The sequence below is a fragment of the Patagioenas fasciata genome, chromosome 6 (assembly GCF_037038585.1).
Source record: "Patagioenas fasciata isolate bPatFas1 chromosome 6, bPatFas1.hap1, whole genome shotgun sequence".
Taxonomy (NCBI): Eukaryota; Metazoa; Chordata; class Aves; order Columbiformes; family Columbidae; genus Patagioenas; species Patagioenas fasciata.
Window position 1 is genome coordinate 32,235,808 of NC_092525.1, and position 24,283 is coordinate 32,260,090.

General features: G+C 40.5%; 1 protein-coding gene across 3 annotated transcripts in view; it reads left to right on the top strand.

The window, feature by feature from the left end:
- TGFBR3 (transforming growth factor beta receptor 3) overlaps window positions 1-22,476 on the top strand; it is a 116,603-nt gene extending 94,127 nt beyond the window's left edge. For all 3 annotated transcript variants that reach the window (XM_065841742.2, XM_071810436.1, XM_071810437.1), the window contains 8 exons: window positions 30-179; window positions 1,980-2,111; window positions 2,372-2,539; window positions 5,171-5,470; window positions 6,290-6,410; window positions 10,354-10,389; window positions 12,364-12,471; window positions 18,738-22,476. In XM_065841742.2, the coding sequence (XP_065697814.2) occupies window positions 30-179; window positions 1,980-2,111; window positions 2,372-2,539; window positions 5,171-5,470; window positions 6,290-6,410; window positions 10,354-10,389; window positions 12,364-12,471; window positions 18,738-18,856 (1,134 nt within the window). In that variant the 3' untranslated portion in view covers window positions 18,857-22,476. The remainder of the gene's footprint in view (window positions 1-29; window positions 180-1,979; window positions 2,112-2,371; window positions 2,540-5,170; window positions 5,471-6,289; window positions 6,411-10,353; window positions 10,390-12,363; window positions 12,472-18,737) is intronic.
- The last annotated feature ends 1,807 nt before the right edge of the window (window positions 22,477-24,283 follow it).

A 24,283-nucleotide genomic window follows, 5' to 3' on the forward strand; every position in this document is an offset into this window, starting at 1 on the left:
CAGCCACTTACAAAGTGCCTTTGTTTCAGGCCAGCGGCTATACAAGGACAGAACTCTCGCTGCTGGATCACTCTTGCAAAGCCAAGATGAATGGTACCCATTTCATTTTGGAGTCTTTGCTGAACAAGTGCGGGACTCGGACAGCATACATCTTGAACAAGATTGTTTATTTTAACTCTGTGAGTATATTACAAAGAGGATCCACCTTCTGCACTGCACATCATATTGGTACAAGGAAGCTATTATGGTTTGCTTTAGTCTTAGCAAAAAGGAGTCATCCTGATCTCTTCCTGTCCAGCTCAAACTTAGTTGCAGCTACAGTCCTGGTATTCAAGGAAGTACAAAGGCTGCACATTCAGTGTGCTCCTGTGGTCAGATAGTATCCCAAAGGAAAAGGAGGAGTTGGAGTTAAATACTTTCTCAAAATTGCATAGCTGCTCTTTGGGGGTGATCTGTACCAGCCTCAGAGAAACTGCACCAGTTTTCCATACACACCTTTGATGTACCCTTACATAAGCAGAACTACAGAGCTGTAAGGAGGAACAGGAATGAAGTTTTGTGGTTGCACAAAGCAATGCAATTTAATTCACATGCCAAATTATTTTAAGTGAAATTTTTTCTTTCAACATTGTGTGTGAAAAAGGCTTTGAAAATATGAGGAAAAGACATCTGTGCCTACATCGCTCTTATAATTTGGATTCGTATTTGCTATCAGTTGATGTATGTGATGAAGGGACTCTTGAATACTTGTATATGAATGATGATGCTAAAGAGCCCAGTTAAGTTCCAAGCAACTGCTGCCAGATTGGCTCAGCTTATGAGCTTGAGTACAGTGCAGCTAATCAGGGTTGGGAAGTAATGACACATTTCTCTGGCTGAGCTTTCCAGTACATAGAAGTAACCTTGGCAGATGATGGAAAGCCTGTGGTCCAACCCAAACACAGCTGAGGCAATCTGATCTGACCTTGCCTGGTTAAAACTGTTCTATACTGGCACTTCTGTAGCACCTAACTTTAGAAATGGTCCCAAACCAAGTTTGTGGATAGAAACATCTTCAAACTACAGAACAGCATGTGTCTGGAGCTAAATACTGTAATTGTTGTTATGTTCTATTGTGGCCCAAACTAACATGGATATTTGCCTCCCCTTCTTTCTCCATCATGTCTTTTAATAGCCTTGGCTACTCATTTAAACACCAGTTCATGTATGGTATCTTTCAGAATTTGGGACCATTTTTCCTAGAAAAACAATCACCATGCAGTGGAGTCTCAAAGAACGTAGATGTCACTCCTTAGCAGTTGTTCTATGTCCAAAAAAACAAAGATGAAGTCCTGGAAGGGAGCGGACTAGCTGAGGAGCCACAGGGCATACAGAAGCAGAGTGCAGATTATTGGAAAACAAAACCAGGAATTTTCAGGTGAAGAAATGGAGAAGTGTGCAAAGGAGGAAAAAGAAAGGGGAGAGGAAATCCAGTAGAAACTCAGAGGAAAAACAAGTGGAAGAGGAAGAAAGGGACACTGTGGTTTTGGGTGTACAACTCTAAAAAAATATACACAAATGACAGAAGAGAAAATCCTTTAATGACCCCAAAACTTTAAGTAATTTTCCATGAGTGCATTATGGAAAACTGCAAGTCGCAAAAAATCGCTTTCGAAAGCCATTTCTTTTTTCATTGTTGTTTATAGAAATACCAGAAATAGAATGGAAATGCCAAGCTGCTCATTCAGACACCAGCGCTAAGGCTGGTGACTTTTCTGGCTCTGAGTTCTGGAAAAAAATTAAGTGGCATTCTCTAAACATAATCTACACATCTTACAGGCTCAGCACAAGGTTGTTTAAGATGTACTTTCACCATCTGCTTAGCTGGTGCACTTCTTTTGGCCTGTGCATTGTTCTGAAGGGAGAAGAAAATTATAAGCATGAAGTGGGAGTGCTCAGTTATCACCTAATTTTATGCGTTTGCAATACCTGTTGTGCAGATTGTCATTCAACTGTCATCACCAGCTGAAAGCAGCGGCTTTGATGATGATGACATGGAATCAGGTGATAATGGATTTCCAGGGGACGCTGATGAGGGAGACGTTACTTTCTCAAGCTGGCCTGAAATAGCGGTATGTTACTCTTGGGTTTTCACCTGGCAATACAGAAATGCCTATTGTAATAGGTACTTCACATAAATTACGTTAATTGTATAGCAATTAATTTGTATTTAAACACATTTCTTCTCACTTCTGTTTCGTGTGACTCACTTGAAGATTTGCCCTAAGTATACGAAACATGGGTGGGCCTGTATTGTACACTTCAAATTTGTCCTTGTCCAGCTACCACTCCTGCATCAGGATGTTATTGTTTTGTTTTGTTTTCATTTCAGTTTAATTGCACACTACACCAGCCAGAGGATGACAGAGGCATATCCTGGCCTCCTGAACCACACATCGCCAATGTGACCTTCAACATGGAGCTGTACAAAACAGATCTGTTCCTTGCTCCCTCCCAAGGACTCTTCTCTGTTGCTGAGAATGGGCCAATATATGTAGAGGTAACAAACTGAAAAAGGTTTTCAAACTAATGGAAACATTTTGCAAGGCCATGTACCTGGGCCAGATCTGTTATTGTCAGTTGAAAGGTCTTGTTATGCAGTTGCTTTAGGCAGACAGGTGGATACTTTGGCTGCAGACAGCAGAAGCTGTGGGGTACGAAGGATGACAATGTTTGGGGTCAAAACCAAAGAATTCCTACAAAATGAATGAACTACAAGGTGAATTGGTCATTCTTGCCAAATCTGCTTTTCTGTGCAGAACTTGAAGGTGCTCTCTGAGCTCTTGCTCTGAACTGGCATTTCCTGATTAAGACTTCAGGGTTCATTTTATTGTGTAATATGGCTGAACCTCATCTGAAAGATGTAGACATGCGAAAAATGACTACAAGTGTCTTTCTTCCAGACACTAGCGTTCTTGAGTTACAAAGTTAATACAGGTTTTGATCTCTCTCCAACCCACTTACAAACACCAGTTCCAATCCTTTCGAATGGTGTCACACAGCTCTACATAAACAAGACCAGCAAAGTCAACAGCCAGGTACCTTTGACTTTAGGTGCGTTTTGGACCTGGTAATATTTCCATGTATTTCAAACCAATACAGTCAGTGTTTCTAAAGGTGGTCATGTGAACAGAATTTTGAATTTTTCAACTAACGGTAGGCATTAATAAATGCAATATTAGCAATGAAGTAGTATCACCAGTTTATAGATTAGCAACTCATGAGCGGTGAGCTATGGGTTTATAAAACCAGGGAAAGGAGCAGATTGACAGATGTGCCGTGTTTCTCTTGCCCAATTTCATTCCTCTGTGAGCCCACACCGCACATGATAAACACAGCAGCTCATTTGACGTTGGCGCAGTTTTCTGCATTTTTTTCAATGTTTTGGGTCTCTTCCTCGTTTTCTACCCAGTGAAAAGTACTTAAGACAGTTGAAGCAAAAAGAAGGTATGTCACACTCAGTTAAGAATATGTTTATAAAAGACACGTTATCTTTTTCATTTGGATAAAACCAGCTGCTTCCTTCAGCAATCTGGGTTGAATCCCCCTGGCTCCAAGCCCTCTGGATTTGTCTGGTTCTGGAGCTGTTTATTCAGACAGATGTTGTGATTTCTTCATCACCTGTTCTGGCAGAAGCCTCTTTTTTTCCTGTTTCTTCTTGCACACTGGAAAATCTGTATCAGTTTTGAACTTCTGTGACTCCATTTTAGTTGTTATATTTTTGTTTCTGTTTTGCTTTTGTTATTAAAAAAATAATTTGGGGTTTTTTGGTCTATAAATTGCTTAGGTCAGAAACTGTGAGAGCTCTTTATTTCCCTTTTCCTTCTCTGCTAAAAATTTTGGGGATTTTGTATTTGAGTCTCTTGGCTTTTTTTCCCTTGGTTCCCTAGTGTCATTTTCTTACCATATTTTTGTCTCACCTCCCTCCTGTCGTTCTCTTCTTTCCTTGAGATATCATCCGTCATTTTACTTACCCAATGCTGTTTTATGATACCATAGTATGCCAGTCCTCCTTGCCATAATGTCTTTTTTAACTAGGTTGCACCATCAGCTTTTTTACCTGTCGGTATCTGTAGCCTGACTTTCATTCATCACTATTTATTTCTGTTCTTTTTAGATGATCTTCTTTCTTGCTTAGATGCTTCAACACATCCCTTCATCTCTAATTTGATTGCTGCTCATATGAAGGAGAGAAAAAAAAAATGAGAAATGCCTTTATTCACTGCACAACTCATAGCATCCAAAAACTTCTGAATAAATTGCAAGAAAATTTGGCATGCCCTTCTTTAAATTGATGTGCAGCACATATGGATTAAGTATACATTTAAGGCACATTTCTTCTAAAACACACTTCTTCTATTTCTTGTGGAACTGTTTTCATCAGGCAGTGTTAACGGTTAGGCACAACACCTCTGTTGTTTATTAAGAGCGACATGCTTAATTTGTTACAAATTCCATTTAAATTATTTTCCTAATTATTCTGTAGCACTTGTTATGCACATTTCAGTCCAACTGAACAACATCAGTGCCCTGGAAATTTGCAGTCTTAGTTATTCTTCATAAAAGAATATGAATTTCAGTGTTACAATAAACTGAAAGGATCATTTCACAGAAATTATGGCTTTTTAGAGGCTCTCCCGCTCCCCCAGTCCAGGAATGCCACCCACACGTCAGACCATGACCTCCCCTCTGCCTCTGCATTCCTCTCCTGGCTGGGGGTGGGTTTACTGTTGTGTCTGTTGCTTTTGCTTTTTTCTCTTTTACACTAAAGTTTCAAACAGATAGAAGGACGTGGAGTTAGTAATTGAGTTCCCTGCAGCTCCGTTCGAGTCTGTGTGTCTGAGGGATACACGGCCACCTCGAGTGGCAGCCGCAGCCATTAACGCCGTGTCTGATCTGCACCGAGTGTTTCATCTGCTGTATTTGTGCAGGGTTATGCTATTGAACAGCTGCTGGTTTTGAAACCACAGATTTACACTCTCTGACAGTCCACCTTTAACATTTCGCCTTCGAGTGGTTCAGATTGGAAGTGGCACTGGAAAACTGCTTAAAAAATTGTTGAAAATGTTAATGAAATGTGAACTAAAAATGTCATTTCTGAGATCTTACTGTCTCTTTCTTTTTGATGCAGGTGTCTGTGACTAAAGCTGACAGATCCTTGGGCTTTGCCATTCAAACGTGCTTTGTTTCCCCGTTTTCAAATCCAGATAGAATGTCTGACTACACCATTATAGAAAACATTTGTCCTAAAGATGAATCTGTTAAATTCTACAGCATTGAGAAGGTGAACCTTCCAATACCACATGCACAGAAGGACAAAAAAAGGTTTAGCTTTGTATTTAAACCAATGTTCAACATCTCACTGCTCTTTCTTCACTGTGAATTGACTCTGTGTACAAATAAAGACAAAGATACTCAAGGACTGCCAAAGGTCAGTAATTTACTCAAGTCCAACCTTTTGATTTAGGTGAAAATAAGATATATTTTCGTCTGAACTTTGAAGTGAATAAATGGCTTTCTGTGGAGTTGATGTAATGAACATGGTATCTCTAGGATCAAGATCTTAATAGATAAAAGTTATGATGCTATGCATTTTCACTGCATAATTTACAGTTTCTGTTTAAATTGAATTAGGCGGTTATGTGGGATAAGTAGAAATTCCTTTTTATTACACAAGTGGTTCAGATTTATCTTTGCTATCCATATCCAAAGCACAAACAATGTTAGCTTTAATTTCCAAAGACATGCATAATATCAGATAATATTGTGATCTGATCGTTACAAAAGAGAATTGCCACATTTTGCTTAAAACCAGTGGAAATGACTGTAAATTAGTTGTTAAAGAACATGTTCTAAGAATTTTGGGGTTTATGCACGTTCTCCTTAAAGTGTTTTTTTTTTAAATGATGATTTGTCATTGTTGATCAACACATATGTTGGTGGCTACAGTTTTGGGTACGAGATTTAAAAAAAAAAAATCAAAAAATGAAATAATTATTACTGTTTAAGTTTGGTAGTAAGACTCTCATAAAGGTTAGAGGATCCTTGATGAAGGCAAAGGTTGCATCCTGAAACACAGCTAAGCATTACCTTTGCCAGCATGTTACACAGGGGTTGTTTGGAGGTTCTCCCCCTTTTTTTTTTTGTAAATAATATAGAATAAAACTGATAATGAGGCAACTGTGCAGCTGGCACAGCTGTCCTGGCAGAGGGGGGGCTCTGAGCTCACATGCTGTTTTTCTGCCCACAGTGCATTCCTCCTGATGAAGCTTGCACCTCTCTCAATGTGGACATGATCTTGGCCATGATGCACAACAAGAAAACCTTCACCAAGCCCCTTGTTGTAATAACACATGAAGGAAAACTGGAAGGTATGAAAATGAGCTTGAACTGTTCAAAAAAGCTGTATATATATATATATATTACGTTGTGTAGCATACAGTCACTTGAAATGCGGGAGTATTCCAAGTATGTGGCATTGTATAATCTAGTGGTGATACTGTGTTTGTAAAGTGTTATTTGTTTAGACTTTTCCCTGGCAGCAATCATCATGGCAGTTCACTGACATTTTTTAACTGTTCTTATTGATCTCTGGACATGTGGTTTTGCCAGGCGTTGAGAAAGGAATACTGTACTACACAACAACATGGGTTTCAGAAGTATGAATATAGCAGTAGCACTTCAAGCAACTTCTTGTTGCCCAAGAAGGCAGCACTTGCTCCCTCCTGTATAATTTCTTTATTGTGCTTGCAAATATCTATTTAGGAATAACAACAATGGAATTACAAATTACTGAGGTTGCTAAAGCCTGATAAGTTTGTAAAGCAAAGGAGTGGCTACCAGAGAGAGACTCGTTAGATTGTTAAACTATTAAGAGCAAAAGATGAGATACACAAAGGTGTCGTGGGGCTTGTTTGATTATGTAGTCTTCATGGAAAAAACTGGTTGAAGGAGTTGGAAAGGCTGAAGAGCATTATGAGATACTGGTGAACGGCATGATGAGACTATACTGTCACTTAATAATATGCCCTGTGATGGGAAATAAGAACTGTTTTCACTGTTTCATCTAATTTTAAAGCTTTTTCTTAGTGGATCCCTCTGACAACCCCATCAGTCATGTTGTGATGCATTTGTAGAAGAAAATATATTTGCATTTTTTCTTTTTTATTAGCATGGGAGCTTAATTAGTGGCTTCACGTGCACATCGGAATCTTCCAATTGTGTCCAAAGGCTGTTTGAACTTTGGAATGATTTTTGGGGAGCATCAAAAGAATGGGGATCAGAAGTCCTTTAATCGCCATTGTACAGTGCGTGCTTTTTAGTCTTTGAATAATTATAAATACCATACAGCATTGTAAAGGGTATAAGCAACAGCTGTTTCTATTTAACTCTGCAGATCAGCTAATGTTTAGTTTGGGGTTTTATTACAAATTTATTAATACAGATCAAATCTGTTATGAACTAAAGGCAAGTATTCAATCTGCCAGTGTGGTGCAATTAAAACTGTGCTTTGGGTCTGATTCTGCACTTTTTCTTTTTGCAAGGCTCTTTTTTTTTTTCAGTGATTATTCCATTGAAAATGAGTAAATCCTGCAACTGAAGTTCAGCTTTCAATAAACAGACTTGTACTCTGAGCTCTTTTGCCCTTCCTATGTGTGGAGCATTGTGCGCAGCTCCCGTCTCGGGCTGCACTCAGAATGTTGCCTTTGTCAGAGGCACAAGGTCTTAGTGTGCAAAGATGAGCTAAATTTATAAAGATTAGTTACAAGACGACAGTGTGATATTTTGTTGCATTGTGGGTGATTTAGTCTAATTGTGGGGTGCGTGGGGGAAATCTCCCCAGCATAGTCCAGCTTTCAGCCATAACACAAAGTGGCACATTAACAACGAAGCTTTGCTGGTGTGCACTTGTTCTGCAGTGAATCAAATAACCCCTTTCGTAAAGCCAAATGCCACTGGTGGCCAATATGTAAACCTAAGATTAGGAGAAGAAATTATATCGCATTACTGAACAGGAAAATTTACATCTCGGAGGTGGTGTTCTTCATTTACTTTCATGTGAACAGACCAACTCTCATTGTAAAGCATATTATTTAGGTTACTGCCAGGGGATCTGCTCCCACAGCCAAATGTAGAAGTAACGCACTTGACGTTTGAAAAGTCAGAACAAACTGGTCATTGCAAAGTTGTCATGTTTTTATTCAGACATAAACTTATGGCTGTCATTGACTAACAGAAATCACAACTGTATATCTAAACGAGAATAACTGTTCCTCCTCTCCTAATTTTGTTAGTTATTTGCAAGCTCAGTTGCTTATATTTTTGCAGTAGATCCCAATGGAAGTGTCTAAAATCTAACTCCATGCCATGTTCTTTCCCTTTACATTCCTGCATTGCACACACGTGCTCTCCCCCACTTGAATGAAAGGTGTATGGATGTCCATTTAAATGCTAGGAAATACGTGTTCTCTTGAAATAATCTACGGATGTCACTGTTCAGATTTTTGCTAAGCGTGGAAACTTTAGTTTATTATTTCTACAGTAAGAGGAGACAGGCCATAGAAAAGAGGTCAAGTGAGCAGGTAACAAGTGCCTCTGTCCCACAAATGTATAGAAAATCGTGATAATTTCTAAAGGCTGGCTGCTGATATTTTTAAACTAGATGCTTTTCCTGAACCTCAAGGATTTCCACTGCTTCTGTGTTGCTTGGAGCAAACCACATTAAAATACATGTAAGAACTGGTTGAGTGGGAAGAATTGATAATGGGCTACCCAGCCTATCATTAATTAGCAGACTTTGTTTTCTGTAGAGCAGATGACAGGATGAGCATGGAAAATTCATTCTTCCCTCAGCTCAGAAGGCATTTTCTTGGCACTTGGGATGTGCTAGTGGAGTGTTTGGACAGTTTCATAGTGCCCTTACCCATGTTTGTACTGTTCAGTACCCCTTGGTTGCAGCCCAGCCCTCCTCGCAAATCTTACATTCAGTTGTGCTTTGGCTGTTTTGTGCTTTTGATGACTTTCCAGCTCATTTGTGCATACACACACCTAAACCCACACATCCACACAACCCTCCACGTGCTCACCTGTTTCCTAAATACTGTTCCACCTGTTTCCGGCCGAGAGTGACCTGGAAGGAATATTTGTGTGTTAGAACAAGTGATAATAATGCAGTTTAAGACTAAAACTTGAGTTTGGATTTGTAGGCACATGTGTCTAATGATCTTACAGGATATTGCTGGCAGTTCAGTGCTGCCATTTGGATTTTAGAAGTTAGAAGCATAGTCTCAGTTTAAGAATACTTTAAATAAGTATGTTTACGTAGCAATTAAACTTTTCTTCCAGTTGCTAAAGATACAAAAACAAGTATTGGGACAATCCTTATCAAATCCTTCTACAGCTGTTGCACCGAACACACACAGATATGTCAGAATTAAAATGAGATCCCTGGGTTACTGGGCAGTCCAGATGCAGCTAAGCAAATAGATCCTCGGGTCTGAAGCCAGAATCTCTGGCTCTTCTGCTTGAGGTGGCATTCTTGGAGAAAGATAAGAGAAGTCAGTTAAGCAAAAGAAGGGAAAATTCTTCATTTCTTAGCACATGTTTACTTGTCTCTTTCTGTTACATGCTGATAATGATGATGATATTTGATATTCTTGCCAACAATAATAGCTTTGATACAATAGCTATGATCTTTTATTTCCTATATATAACTAAACAAAACAAAACAAACACCCAACTTCCAAAACAGAATACCAAGTAGGACTCAGGGAAATGTGTCAATCAACATATATTGGATAAAGCAGTGTGTATTGTGCCATAATAGTGACTTTAGAGGTGATAGCCAGTGTTTGCTTTTAATTTCCTTTTTTTTTTTTTTGTGATTTAGCATGCTGGTACCTCCTGTTCATTATTAGTGAGTAGTTACATGAATGTAATCACCTTAAACCGGCCTTTGCAATCTATGCTCTTTAAGAGCTCCACATTCAGCAAGCCAGAGTTACTGCAGGTCAGACCTCATGACATGTGGGTGGGAAAGGTTGCACTGTACTTGCCAGCAAAATATATGATGCATGAACTATACTGTAGATATGTTCCCCCAAGGAATGATCAGTGTATGAATAGAATTTTTCTGAGCTGAGCAAGATTATTGAATTCTGGATGGTTTTCCTGAAGTTCCCGCTTTGTAAAAATTACAATAAATGTCTTTCTGTCAGATCAGATCCTGAAGGCTGCTTGCATAGTTTGTAGGCTGTATGTGGAACACTGTCTGATTAATGTTTTCTGGTGTGTGTTTGTTTGTTTTTAAATCAGATTCGTCTCTTCCAAAGCCAAATGTCAGACAGCCACGTAAGTAACTCTTACATCAATCTCTTTTAAGCCTGAAACTTTTGTCTAGAAAGTATTAGATCAATGAAGAAAATTATCTTCAAGCTTTATGTGTGTGTGTATGTGTGTGTGTGTGTGTGTGTGTGTGTTAAATTCTGGGACAGAGCAGAATACTGACTGTATTGCTGATGGAGAGATTCCCATCAGCATTTGGAGAGAAGGTCTGTGACCTTTTGTGTATGTGAAATTTGGGAAAACCCTGTGGAGAGTTTCATCCTCAGCAAGTTCATTTGCCGCTGTGTGTGTGTGTGTGATTTCCCTTTCTCTGCTGAGCCCCGGCCCGGGTTCGAGCCACGATGCCGCAGGGAGCCCGTGTCCGACTGCAGCCTCGCTCTCCCCTGCACCGCAGCTGCCACCGCCTTTGGGTTTTTTATGTTGCTATGGCGTAGTGAATTAACTGGGATCAATTACTGATCCAGGAAGGAGAGAAAAGGAGAGAAGCAGCACTAGATGACAATAATAAACAGAAAAACAAAGATGATTTGCAGCCAGAAACAAGAATGAATGGAGAAAAGGGAAGATTAGTAGAGGAAGAGCAAAGAAGGTTTTTTTCCTCTGCTCCTGTCCCTATGTCTTTGGGATCAAATTTGCTCAAAATAGCAAAAGGAATGGGAAATGATTCTTCTACCACTTCAGCCTCCATGTGACTTTCTCCTCTTCACTAAGTTTCCTCCTTAAGAGGACACTAGCTGATGCCTTGTGAAAAAAAAAACACAGTTGAGTTTAGGATAGTCTTTTCTGTTTGAATTTAAAATGACTCAATGTGGCAAAAGGAATCAGAAATACCTTCATAGAAATGAGAGAAAAAACTGCTAAGCTGCTATCTGTCAGATGTTTCCTATGCAAACTTGATCACAGGCACTCAGGAATGGGTCCTGAAGGCCCTTGCCAACAGGTCCTGCTGGAGAAGACATTTGTCAGAAGAGGAAAAGGGGAAAGGCTCTCAGGAGCTGATGGGTGTCTGTAGGGACATCTGCTGGATGCAGGAACCTGTAAAGTGAGATTGGTTGTGTTTTGAGGACTGTAATTCCACTGAAGGACACTACTGAGGAGATCCAGTCAGCTCATTTCCTGGCCAGCTTAGTCAGTAAAATGTTTTTCACTGTTGTGCACTGGGACACATTAAAAACACTGAAACTAGAAATCAATTTTTTAAGAAGAAATTTCCCCAAAAGAATGATTACTATTTTTTGAAGTGTTTCTACTCACCAAAAAGAATAACACAAAAGCCCAAAGTTTCTCTATTTGGATAGTTAACATTGGGGGACAATACATCCAGGAACCAGATGCTGTTACCCTTGAAATGGCACTGCAAAAGAGCCTCTCCCCTAGAAAGTGATTTCCGCGTGTGTGTGTGTATGGTTCTATTTTTGTGTTCTGGAATTAATTTCAGTTATTGAAAGCATTGCCAAATGTGAAAAACAATTGTTTCTATTTATGCTTTTGCTGACTTTTTGCTGGCATCTCTTCCCTCTTAACAGCAGTTCCGTTCTCCACCTAGATTTCAGGCGGAACTTGCAGGAGATATAGGGGAAAGTTTGTTTGAATTTAGGGCATTTAAATGAAAAGCATCTTTTGCCAAAAATCTCGACCTTTTTAGAACACATTTTTAACATAAATGGATATTTAATTGAAAGCAAGTTATTAACAACCAACCGAAAAAAGCTTAATTTTTGCGACATTTTCCAGATTTGGGTGTGCTGAGCTGGGGTTTTGCTTTGTGATGTGGAACAGTTGGTTGGGCTGAAGCCAGTCTCTGAAAGCATCATTTCTGTTTCCTTGCTGCCAATCTGCTAGTCTGTTCCTTAAAATGGTGCTTCATTACCTGTGAATTTTTAAAAAAACTTTTCCATGGAAGTGTAAGTGTGAATTTTTGTAAAACGGCGTTTGCCACTGGAAATACAAAGTCCTTACTATACGTGTTTACCTTTGTAGCCGTGTTCTACGGTCTGGACACGCTGACTGTCGTGGGTATCGCCTTTGCAGCATTTGTAATCGGAGCCCTGCTGACGGGAGCGCTCTGGTTTATCTACTCGCACACAGGTGAGTGCGAGGGCTGATGCAGAGCTCGGCGCAGGCCCTGCCGCAGGACACGTGCTGTGGTCTGAGCTCCTGCAGATGGGAGGGAAGGAGGGAGAGGGGCCAGCCATGGCCATCCTGGACTTTTCTTCTTGATCTCTGTTCTTGCTGGGGTGTTTTCCAGCAACTCCTCCCATGAGCCTGTTGGTGTATATCAGCAAATTGGTACCCGCCCTTCCCTGAAGGGAGGTGTTAAGCTTACGAACATGGTTTAAAATTTGCTAAAATGATTTTAAACATGAATCTTGAAAACTCACCTGGGATATGAGTAAAACTGAGTATTCTTGGCTTGTGTGTTATCATTAGTAACATCTCTGTATCTCAAATTTAGTTAACAGTTCAGTTAATGGATACCTCTTGGTGCCCATATTCCTTTTTAAAAAAAAAATTGCATTTAATAAATTAGACTGATGTGACTGGGAGTGTTATCAGTACAAAGAATTGGCCAAATGGCTAAGAGAACGCTTTATTTGCATAGACATATTCTGAATATAACTAGACTTAAAAGTGTTTCTTGGACCTTCATTACACACAATTTTTGCCCCAATTATTTACTCCTCTGTTCTTCAGCTGTTACATTAAATTGGTAGAAGTCGTGCCTAATCTCATTTAATTGCGTCCAGCCAAATAACCAGGAATGTGCCTGGGCTGGTGCAGCCTCTATGCATGGATAGTTTTTCAGTATCTCCTCAGAATTTTTTTCCGTACTAAACTAAGTTAGCAGCAATACAATACTGTATTGGAAGAGGAGGGAGATTTGAGAGCTTTTTCTGTAAATCTGCAAGGTGGTACAAACAAAGACTGGGCACTGATGTGGCCTTGATTTGCACCATCTGAGTTTGACTGCTTGTGGATTACGGGCTATCTCAGGATTTCTGCAGCACGCTGGACTCTCAGCTACTTCACTTTTGACCTTACAAGACCCTGCCAAGTTCTCTGGGAGGTGGGGAGAATGTGAGGTCAATTACTCCAGACCTGTGCAGCTCTGGAGCGCTGGAATTCTCCCCTAGCCCACTGCAGGGTTTTTTCAATATCTAAAACATCATGGAAGCTGTTTAGGAGTGAGAATCCAGCCCTGTCAGGTCAGAGCTTCTGTAAATATTATGACCAGGAGCTTATGTTAATTTGGAAAAAAAAAAAAACCCTGTGTTTTTTTTTCCAGTTGGCAGTACAACAACTTTGTATAAGCAGTTTAATACTTCTGAATGTATCAGCTGTGTATGAAGCTTGTTTGGAATTGAGACAAATGTGGAAAATTTGAAGGTTGTGATAATATGTATAAATAGTATAATTCTGCTTCATATACTACTGAAACATTGTGGAATGAAAGGAAGTGCATTTGCAATGAGTAAATTAAGCTAAGAAGGTAACTTACAAATAGGTAACCTTTATTAACAAAAAATTAAAAGAATTGTTAAATTAATATTGTTGGTCCTGCATTTGTGGAAGTTCAATCTCCGTTCATATACAGAACCATCTATAGACACATGTTGTGCGTCAGAAGTCAAGGAACACTAGCCAACATCATAAATCCTTCAGCAACAACAGGACTTGGACCAATCCCATTAAAAGGATTACATTAACAAAGTACATCAGTCTTAGTGACCACATACAAGTAGTGGAGAGGGCGACTGCTCTGCTTTTGTGTTTGAGAGATGAAAATAAGTGGAGAAAAAGGCCAGAAAAAAAGTAACAAACGAGAAGAAAGGAAAGAAAGGGGACATTTTAACTCATCAGGTCAGAGAATCACGGTAATGATAAAAAAATGTCTAGGAAGTTATCTGGTTCCAATTTTCAAAGGATTTCGAAAGTGAACCTATGTTGCTGTGTACGTAACTTTTCTCTGCATAATATCTTGTATCTAAAAAGCACGACTTGCAGCAGAGTGCAGTGAAAGCTCTGGCAGGGACCGTCCCTTAGAGGATAACTGCTGTGGCAGACAAGATAATCCAGCTGCACTGGAAACATTTTAGAGCTGGCTGCAGACTTTTAATAAAATGAGGGGAGAATTCATGCATTGCCGAATTGTGTTCTGAGATCTCATCTCTTGTTGCAAGTAGCACTGGGTTTCTAAGACATGATTTAGACCAAAGGTTGGAAAATATTAGTTCAGTCTAAAACTGTGTTTTGGTGATACTCAGAGCATGGGCGCAAGCTACTGCTGGTGGAGAATGGCAACTTGGGGTGTGTGAAGTAAGGTTATTTTTGTTGCTGTAGTGCTATACGCAGTACAGCAAAAGGCCACCTTTTTGCTGGTAGTGAGAAGGTTTGATGATGCACTTTTGTTGGAATGTCTTTACTGGCAAACTCATTTTAGCATGGAGAAAGCTTTATGAGCTCTTTTGTTCATCTTGAAAGGCCATTAGCATTAAAACCTCAAACAACTGATAGCAGAAAAGAACTACAAAATAAGTAGAACTTCGCCTCCAAGTATTGAATGAGTATTGTTGTTGAGTTTTGTTCATGTAGGGCTTTTGCTGATTTTGGTCATGAAAAAATTCTTATGAGTGTAAAAATTGTGTTTTAGAATACTCTAGATTCTCTGAAACAATTCAGCATGGAGTACAGATGTCCTAAGATACACAGGTAGTAGGAGGAGAGAGGGGGAAAGCTGGATTATAGCAACAGAGGAGGAGTTTTAGCTGACATTTTTGCAAAAGGACTCCATACTATTTGATCCTTTCTCCAGTCAATTAAAGGATGAGAGGTGGCAGAAAACTTTTCACAGCAGTGTTGGTCCTGCCTAAAGAGGACCCAAGAACAAAGCAGCAGAGATTTGCCACAATTAACCAGATTTACCTGGTGAAGAAGATAAAATTTTGCAGTGTGCATGGATGCAGAAAACTTTCAAAATCTAACCATATAAATATCTATCAATTTAATATCTATCTTGATAGGGATAATTGGCTATATTTATGAAGGGATATGCACAAGTCCGGTTAGTTAATGAGACTGCTAAACCAAGTAAACTGTGTTAGAGAGAACTCAGTCATTTCATTCTCTTAGAAAGCGTGCTTTCCTTCTTCAGGCAGTGTTGCAAGTTAAGAGGATAAAATGTTCCAAAATCTGAGAAGTTAAAAGTGTCCTTCCTCCCCCACGTCTCCCTTTTTTTATGGGATCTGATTTAAAATAAACCAACATAGCAACCAATTATATTTGGCAAATGGAGATAGAAAAGCAAACATTCAGACTTCCTGGACAGGGAGTACAGCTGGCAGCTTTCCTAAGTGTGAATAATAAAGTGCATGTTGTCGCATTCAGATGGGTAAAAGCTTGTTTACTGTCAATAGATGAGACATGTCCATTTTGAGCAGTTCTGATTGAGTAACATGAGATACATGAAGATGTTTACACATAAAAGACAGATGGGGACTGCCTTTTCAGTGGTAGCTTACATTTCTTTACATTCTTTTTGTGAATATTCTTTAAAAAAACTTTGCTACAGATTAGCTAGGTGTTGAGGAAATAAAACGCAGGAAGAATCAGCTGGTCCAGATGTATTTGCTAGACTGTGTTCATAACGTCACCATGATTCGGGTTCTTTTTTTGTCCTTGAGGACACTGAGAGTTTGTTCAGCAAGTGATCGTGGTGTATCAGAGCTGCTGATCGTGCTCTAGAAATGGGGTGCTGCAGAGGTGATTGAGTTACAGCAGCGGGGAGGAGGCTCCCATCCCAAACTGAAGGGAGGGAGGCGAAGGTGCCTCAGCAGATGCTTTCCAGAGGACCCGGGAGGAGCAGAGCGACCGCTTCGCACCGGGGCTCTGGCACCGCGCTTGTCACTTTGCCGTGAAATAAAAACAACATGTGTTTAGCTTATAAATGAATTTATGGTTAAACGCATACAGATTGCATTGACATGCCGAGGCTGACGCAAAGCTGTGTGCAATCATGTGGTTTGTGAGCTGGGTGACAGCGGAGCTGCGGGGAGGGGACTGGGGGCCACGCTGGGGGAGCCCCGCGGCCACCCTGGCTTCTCGTCCTGCTGCTGGGGCTTGGGGTCCTGCCTCGCTGGTTTCTGATGTTTGTGTTAGCCTGTTTTGTTTTGGTGAAAGGGAGTTTGCTTACCACTGCCTTTGTAAATATATCCTGTAGTACAAAAGGAAGGAAGACTTGTACACAAACAACTGGAGGAGAAGGGAGCAAGTCAGGAGGGGAAGGCATCCAAACAAGGCTTATGCGAGCTTTTACAGCGTGATGACACAGATGCTGATTTTATGCATCTTATTCTTATGGCTTGCAAAGCCGTTTCAAATGCAAGTTAGAGCTGAAACTCGATTTATTTGCAGGTTACTGGGGGTAGATTCTGACCTGCTGCACACGAGCAGAAACCTGCTGCTCATGGACAAGCTATGTAGTTATTTCTTACACTGAGAAAAACAGAAACAAAATCTGCTCACAAGAGTAAATAACTGAACCGAGTGCTGAATTCAAGAGCGAGATCCTCACCCTCTTTTTAAACATTTCATTGGCTTTTTGGGCACTGTGGTTTAGTGGTTTAGTTTGTTGTTTTTGTGCCCTGTCCCGTCCCTTTTTTCCTGCTCATTCCTAAACCCGTGGGGTGTAAGGCAGGAGCTGTGCATTGTGGGGCCCTACGTGCACTCTCAGCTGTGGCGGCGGTGTGAGCTAGCAGCAAACCTGCTGGTTTCTATTACAAAGAGCGCTTGCAACCTCTCCTGTGAGAAATCCCCAGACCTCGCTTGTTTGTAGCAGCCCTCTGAGTACCGAGCAGCCTGCAGAAGGACGCGTTGTGGCCCGAGACACAAAGCGTTAAAGGCAGCATTCCTGGGGGCTCTGGCAGCTGGGCAGCAGCACGGGGGGCACGGGATGTGCCCGAGCAGCTCCTGCGGGAGGAAGCTGCCTCATCCCAGCCCTGTAACCCTCCGGATGCCGGCAGTGTCTCCAGCCTTCAGCCTGTCACTGGAGCAATCACTGGGGAATGGGAGCTTTACCAAATCTGGAGCAAGGAAGAAAAATTGGACTCTGCAGACCTGGCCCATGGTGTCAGGTTTTGGATATAACCTAGGGCAGTGTGGAGCAGGAGATCTGTGTCACTGCAAAGGAGATGTACCAGCCTTTGATTTTTCTCAGTCGTTCCTGCCCACGATCCGGAGAAACATTTCTGCCTTCTCCTTTGCTGGGAAGGCAGCTGTGCCGGTGGTGGTGGCTCCAGCAGCAGCAGTCTGTCCCTGTCACTGCGCTGAGGTCACAGGTTCACATCCTCCGAGATGAGCTCAAGGGAGGAGGCAGCTACAGTGCAGGTTATATAAACTTAGTCTTGCCCATCTGTTTTGCAGAGACTATTTTGTAATATTTCTAAGGTTGCAGATTTGAGCGCTTTAACTTGAAAAATGCCACAGTTATGGTTTCCTACACAGCCTCATTATGATCATTCACATAATGGCAAAATTTTTACTTCCATGCTAGTTGAGAGGAGGATTTTTTCCATAGGATCCCCGCCACAGGTGCAGAAGGGGTGTGAGAAGAGCAGACAAAAATCTAGGTTTTGTCAGGAGCCATAAATCTGGCTTTAACTCCTAGTGCTTTATTTGGTAATCCAAATAACAAAGGGCTTTTAATTTATCATCAGTAAACAATTAACAAGAAACAGTGAGGCTTGTTCTCACTACAGGCTATAAGTACTACACTTACTGTGGTAGCTGTAGGGGAACTTCCTGCATGTTATATTCGGACTAAATCAAGTCAAGTTTGCAGGGTAGCCTGTTGTTTTTCCACACAAAGAAAACTGGCCATGTCTCAGGATGTGTGGTATCCAGCTGATTGAGGAACGTTGTCTTCAGCTCTACTTTTAGTAAATATACTGCTCTATGAAGTGGCATTAAAACTAAGCCCTGCGTTTCATTGGCCTTTTTCCATGAAATAGCAATGCTATGAAGTGGTCTGAGTCATGTAACAGGACCCATTTGAGTGACAGCTGGAAACAGAAGATGGACAGTGTCTATCTTGACAGTTTCCATCAGCTCCTTTTAAAATGCCTAAGAAAACAAGAGTATTATTTTTCCCACGTGCATAGCAATGCTAAGGTGCCAAAGTCTAGTGACATTTTCAACAGTACTCTGCTTGAGGTCTGTCACCCAGCATATTCACTGCATGGAAATGCAAACCACCAGAAGAGGCAGACTGGGAAGGAATGGGTTAGTGTTTTCTATGTCAAATAACATTTTCAATTTCCCTTCTCCCAACCCCGCTTTTTCTGTCCCTTTTCCGGCAGGGGACACAGCGGGAAGGCAGCAGGTCCCCACGTCCCCGCCAGCCTCCGAGAACAGCAGCGCAGCGCACAGCATCGGCAGCACCCAGAGCACGCCCTGCTCCAGCAGCAGTGCCACCTAACCGCCGGGCAGCGCCACGGGGAGCAGCGCAGGAGGGCACGGCTTCGGAGGACTGGGTGTGGACATCAGCTTTTGAAGTTAAAAGGATTGGTTTGGTTGCTTTTGGAGAAAAAAAGAAAAAAAAAAAAAAGACTGATTTTCTTTTGGGGAAGCCACTGTGTGTGAGTGTGTATATGTGCACACATTGCATGGGTAAACACAGCCTGATGGATCTTCTAAAGCATGTTATGCTACATGTGACAAAGCTACTAATTTTACAGTACTGCAACCTGTTTTAGGGGTCTGTGCGCCCTCAATGTGAAATCTATGCCAGTTTGGAAAAATGCTGCTTTGTCTATACGACCTTTTTTTTTTTCTTTCCCTAAACCTTCCCATTGGCACAAGGTATTCATTAAGGGAATTCAACAAGATAAGCAGAACAAAGATGTTCTTAGGTCAAAGGATTTCTATTTGTCTAAGCAAGAAAGCCTCATGGTCAGATTTCTTTGGTTAATAAGATTTTATTACTTCAACTATGTTTAGCCCTTTTGAGTAACCTTTGTTTTGTTAAGCTTACAGCTACAGCATCTCATTTGCTTTCTGGTTGTACTTGCAGCTTCAGGTTTGTTCCAGGTATTTTTGTTTTAATGTGCATTGATTTGCTAATTGGAGAAGAGCACACTCTAACATTCCCTTTCTTGTTCTCTGGGCCAAAGCTCTTTAAAAAGAGATTTTTTTTTTTAAATCTACTATACCAAATACAGGCACACACAAACGTTAAGACAAATAATGTTCTTGTGCACTAACAGAGGTGTGTGTGTACCTTTAATGGCAATGTCTTTATACAGATAGATGTATACATAAGTATACAGAGCCTAACTTACCACTTTAACAATTGGAAAATTAGCTCAGTGTTCCTTCCATACATAAAATATATAATGCATATATATTATATATATATATAAAAAGAAAAAACAACTATCTCTTTAGTTTATAATAGGTTGACAGAGGATTTTTAAAAGGCGATTTGGTTCTAATCCTCTATCTAGCCCAAATTCCCTTTGAAATAAGAGATGGTTTTGAGGGCACAAAGAATGCACAGCAGAGATGCATGTGCAGAATACTGCCCATCAAAATGAAACTCTTAAGGTAGTTGTGCAGTGATTTGCGTAAAACTGTTCTATGAATATTGCAATTGCATAGTCCCAAAGTAGTGTCAGAATATGGAAATGCCAGAAAGGTACTAAATGTCATAGTGTTGTTTTTAGTGCCATTGCCATATCTTGACCTTCAAATTGATGCCAAATGAAAAGAAAACAAGACACTTTTAATATGTAATTGTTTGACTGTTATGTTGCCACTTTGTAATTGTAATGTGTTCTACTGATCCTTCTCCTTTGAGGAAAAATAAGCATTGTTTTCCTCTAAAAATGAGATGAGTAACTTTCATGAATTTTAGTGAAGGTTATGTGTTTTCTGCAAGAGGAGAGGGGAATTCATTACACCAGAGTGATAGTCTGCTCTGAAGTCTGAGCTGCAGATTTCTTTTGCTGATTGTACACTTGTGCCTTACTGATGCCAGGATGGTCTAAGTGCAAGATACGCAATCGATGAAGTGCCCAGGATCAGGTGGAGTATTACTCACTTTAAAACAAATCTGTTACTAATCCTGCAGACATTTATGCATATGAGTAACTACACACCTCGCCCTTGCTAGTAGAAGCAGATGCTCAACTCTACACATTATGACTATTCTCAGAGTCCGTGGAGATAGTCACTGAATGGAGTTACACACTTGAAAAGTGCTCGGTGTTACCAGGCCAACGAGTAGTCCTGGTGACACAGACAGGACTGTCACGGAAGCGTAGTTATCCCATGCGTAAGGGTGTGCAGGATTGGCTCTGTTACGAGGTGTCGGGAGGATGAATGTGCTACCTGTGTGGTTGACGAGAAAGCGCTTTGCCTAACCTTCAGCAGAATGTATTGTATAAGCATATTCTATGTGTAAAGTCTTTAAAGATGTCTTCAAAGAAGACTAGAGTCTTTAAGTTCAATCATAGCTATATTTTACTACATTAAATTTCTGTATAAAGATATATTTAAATGTTTTAGATAAATGTAAGTTACTCTATATGAAATGTTTAATTTCAATTACTGTGAAATTTACATATTTTGTAAATGCTTTTCCCTGTTTTAACCCTTTCCTTCCTCAGATATTTTATTAAGTAGTTTCTCATAGGAAGTATTAGATTTGGTTGTTGGGATGGACAGGTTGAAAACTTTTATGTAAAATAGATAATTGTATATTTTTGAGAGATACGTGCTGCATTATCAATGTTTTTTATCAAAAAGTTACTCTAATTTTAAAATAATTTACAGATTTATATTTACTGTTGGATACACCAAAAATATATAAAGATCAAAGATTTGATTTGTTGGCTTGTATTTGAAATAGGGTTCAAATTAACTGAACCTGTTGTACTCAGCTATTTAATTCAGAAATGTTAATCAATCTGAATTAATTGTCTATCAGAGGTTACCAAAAACTGCATGTAATTACTTAGCAGATGGAACAGCCATTTCTGCTTCAAGAAAGAGAGAACCAAACCCGGGCATTCCCAGTTACAAATGTAGTACCGGGCAGCAGCCCTTAAGCCGCCCGCAGGTGGGATACTGACACACCGATCAGTTCTGCTGTTACCGCGGCCATTCGTGCCTGCTCCGAGGTTCTGTGAGCGGTGTGGTGAGCTCCTGAATGCGTAACTGCAAAGCCAGCGGTTCCCTCCCCTGCCAGCCCTGGGCTGGCTGTGCCGGGCTGGCCAGCGGGACGCTCCTGTGCTGGCAGAGGCCTTCAGAGGGACGGGCTGGGTGGTAAATTCCAGAGTGATGGAATCGACCGTGAAGGAACTTCTTACATGATAATGGGAGGATTGGGCTTAAAAGGGACACCTTCTGTCTGTAAAAGCTATTAGTAACGTACTTAAACTCCAAAGTAGACTGCTTGTTGTGTCACGCGTCGTCTAATCACTAACTCTAACCTTTTACAGCATTTGGTTTTGGACATTACTATGTTTATGTTTCAAGAAGTCAGATCTCTGTGTGTTAGGGTGGTTTTGTAGCGTTTTCCACGTGGAAATGGATCTTGCAAAATGTCTGTAGATGCTGATGATTGTAACCTTCCCCCTGCCCTTTTCTAACCATTTCTGTCCTGTATGTACCGTTCTTTCTGTTATGTATATCTACCTCATGCTTCACAAGAAGACTGTACTGTTGGTTGTGCTGACAGCCCTTCATGTGAGGTGACTGTTCTGCCCTGTTATTGTTTGTCATTTGTGGGGTTGTTCATACCATTATCAGATCTTTGCTGCCATGTTCCTACCAGTTCCAAATGCAATATTCTCACCTTTGAAGAAATAAGTACATTTCTTTGAGATCCAAATGCCAGATGTTTTTACAATCAAAGAATGGGAGAAATTTACTTGTTAATACCTGTGGCCAGTCTGAACACCCCATTTGTATTTCATATTACATTCAGTATTTTGGAGACTTGTGGAAATGCATAGTTGTACAGTTTTGATAACCACAGTGTCATGTCATCTTAGTCTCTTGTGCATAATAAAGTATATATCAATTTATTAATAACTGATGCTGTGATTCATTTATTTGAACTTGTAGAGAGCCAACAGCAGTAGGTCAAGTTCTGTCTCACTGCTGTGTCCTCGTGTCCCATAAGCCTCAGAGGGAATTGCGTGTGTTAAGGCAGGGTTTGGTTTTGAGTGACCACCTCCACTTTCTCCTTTCTGTGTTCTTTTATCCATTGACTTCAGTTGGCTTCTCAGTATCATGACCTCTTGCAGAAACCAATAGATAAATATAGTTAAATGCTGCTATTCTTTACTCTAATTTCAAGTCCAAATCTCTGATCCTGCAGACATTCAGTTGTTGCATGTCAAGGCACAGCCTCAGTCTCATCCTGCACAAAGCCTGGCTTGAGCACAGTCATGGCTGCAGGTACATGGGAGGCACGTCAGCAGGGCTGAGATGTGCTTTCATCACTGAAGGTCTTCCTGTGCTAGAGCAGATAGTTTGGCCATGCATCAGCAGGGTGAGGATTGGGGTGTTTACTGTGCTGCTTATTGCTTTATTTCCTGTATTTCACGTGCAAAATATTCTTTATAGGCACTCTGGGGGAACCAGCCTCAGTGGTATTTCCCTGGGTTATTCAAAGGTCGTGGTTATTAACTCACAAAAGAGAGTTCCCTAAGAAAGGGATCTGAAGTATTTAATGATAAAGATTCCTTCACTAGAGAAAAGGCTGTTAATTAGAAGCAGTCGTAAGTTACATGTTGCCTAGGACTTACAACTCACAGAGGTACAATAGATTTATCGCTTTAGTTTTTTGCATTAAGACAATTTTTTTCCATTGGAAATGAGCTCCGTAGAGGTGACTCTCATCGTGAAGATACTGGGACTGTTCTTCACCTTAAAGATTTGCATTTTGACTGAAACATGGTGTAAAAGCATGATCAGTGTCTCATATGAGGAACTCATTTTAAAATGCAATTATTAGCCAACAAATTTTGATATATTTGCATGTGTGTTTTTAGACATTAAGAAGTTAGAGTCTTAACCACGTTACAGTGTAAGCATCAGTGTTACGTGTGTTGCATGTGTCAAGCATTTGTGAGTGAAGCAAACACTTTGGAGATTCAAAAAAATACCAAGTGCCAGTTGCAGAAAAAACATTGTCCAGAGCTCTTCCAATTTAAACGATTAAATTTATCATAGTGTTCTTTCCAAGACAATATAAAATGAAAATGAGCCAGTATTATGACAAATTTTCACAGCTGTCACTTTGTAATTGTGAAGCAGATATGAGGCTGGAAGTCTGTTTGCACCTCGGGTTTTGTGCTGTGTTCCCAGATCTCCAGCTCTAGACTGCAAACCTGTGTTCATTTGCACTGTTCGAATTCTTTGCATAAGAAAGATCAAGTTGCATCACTTCACCTACCCTAAGAACATTGCGGCTTAAATTACATTTTTATGGTCTCTCATTCGCTAAAAGTCTTCAGGGAGTCAGTGCAAAACGTCCAGAAGATGATGTGCGCTGGGGCAGCTCCAGCCCTGCTGTGCAGCCGCTCTCGCCTGCCTGGCGTTTAGTTCTGTGCTGCGCTGCAGATTTACCGTGATCAGGAAAAGCATAAGGAGGAGCTGGTTTACAGATAGCTGAGGAAGAAAAGCAGCACAAAAGTGTTACTCTTGCACATTTTTAAAAATGACATATTTTTCCCCCCATTCCATTATTTTGGCACGTATATCTGTAGAATTGGTTAAAAAATATTTGGGTGGAGTCTGACTCTGCTATTACTGCTGCTCGTGGACTGCCAGCTCTAGTAAAGAACACACTGTACTGACAAAAAATTAAATCCATATTTTAAAAATCAGAATA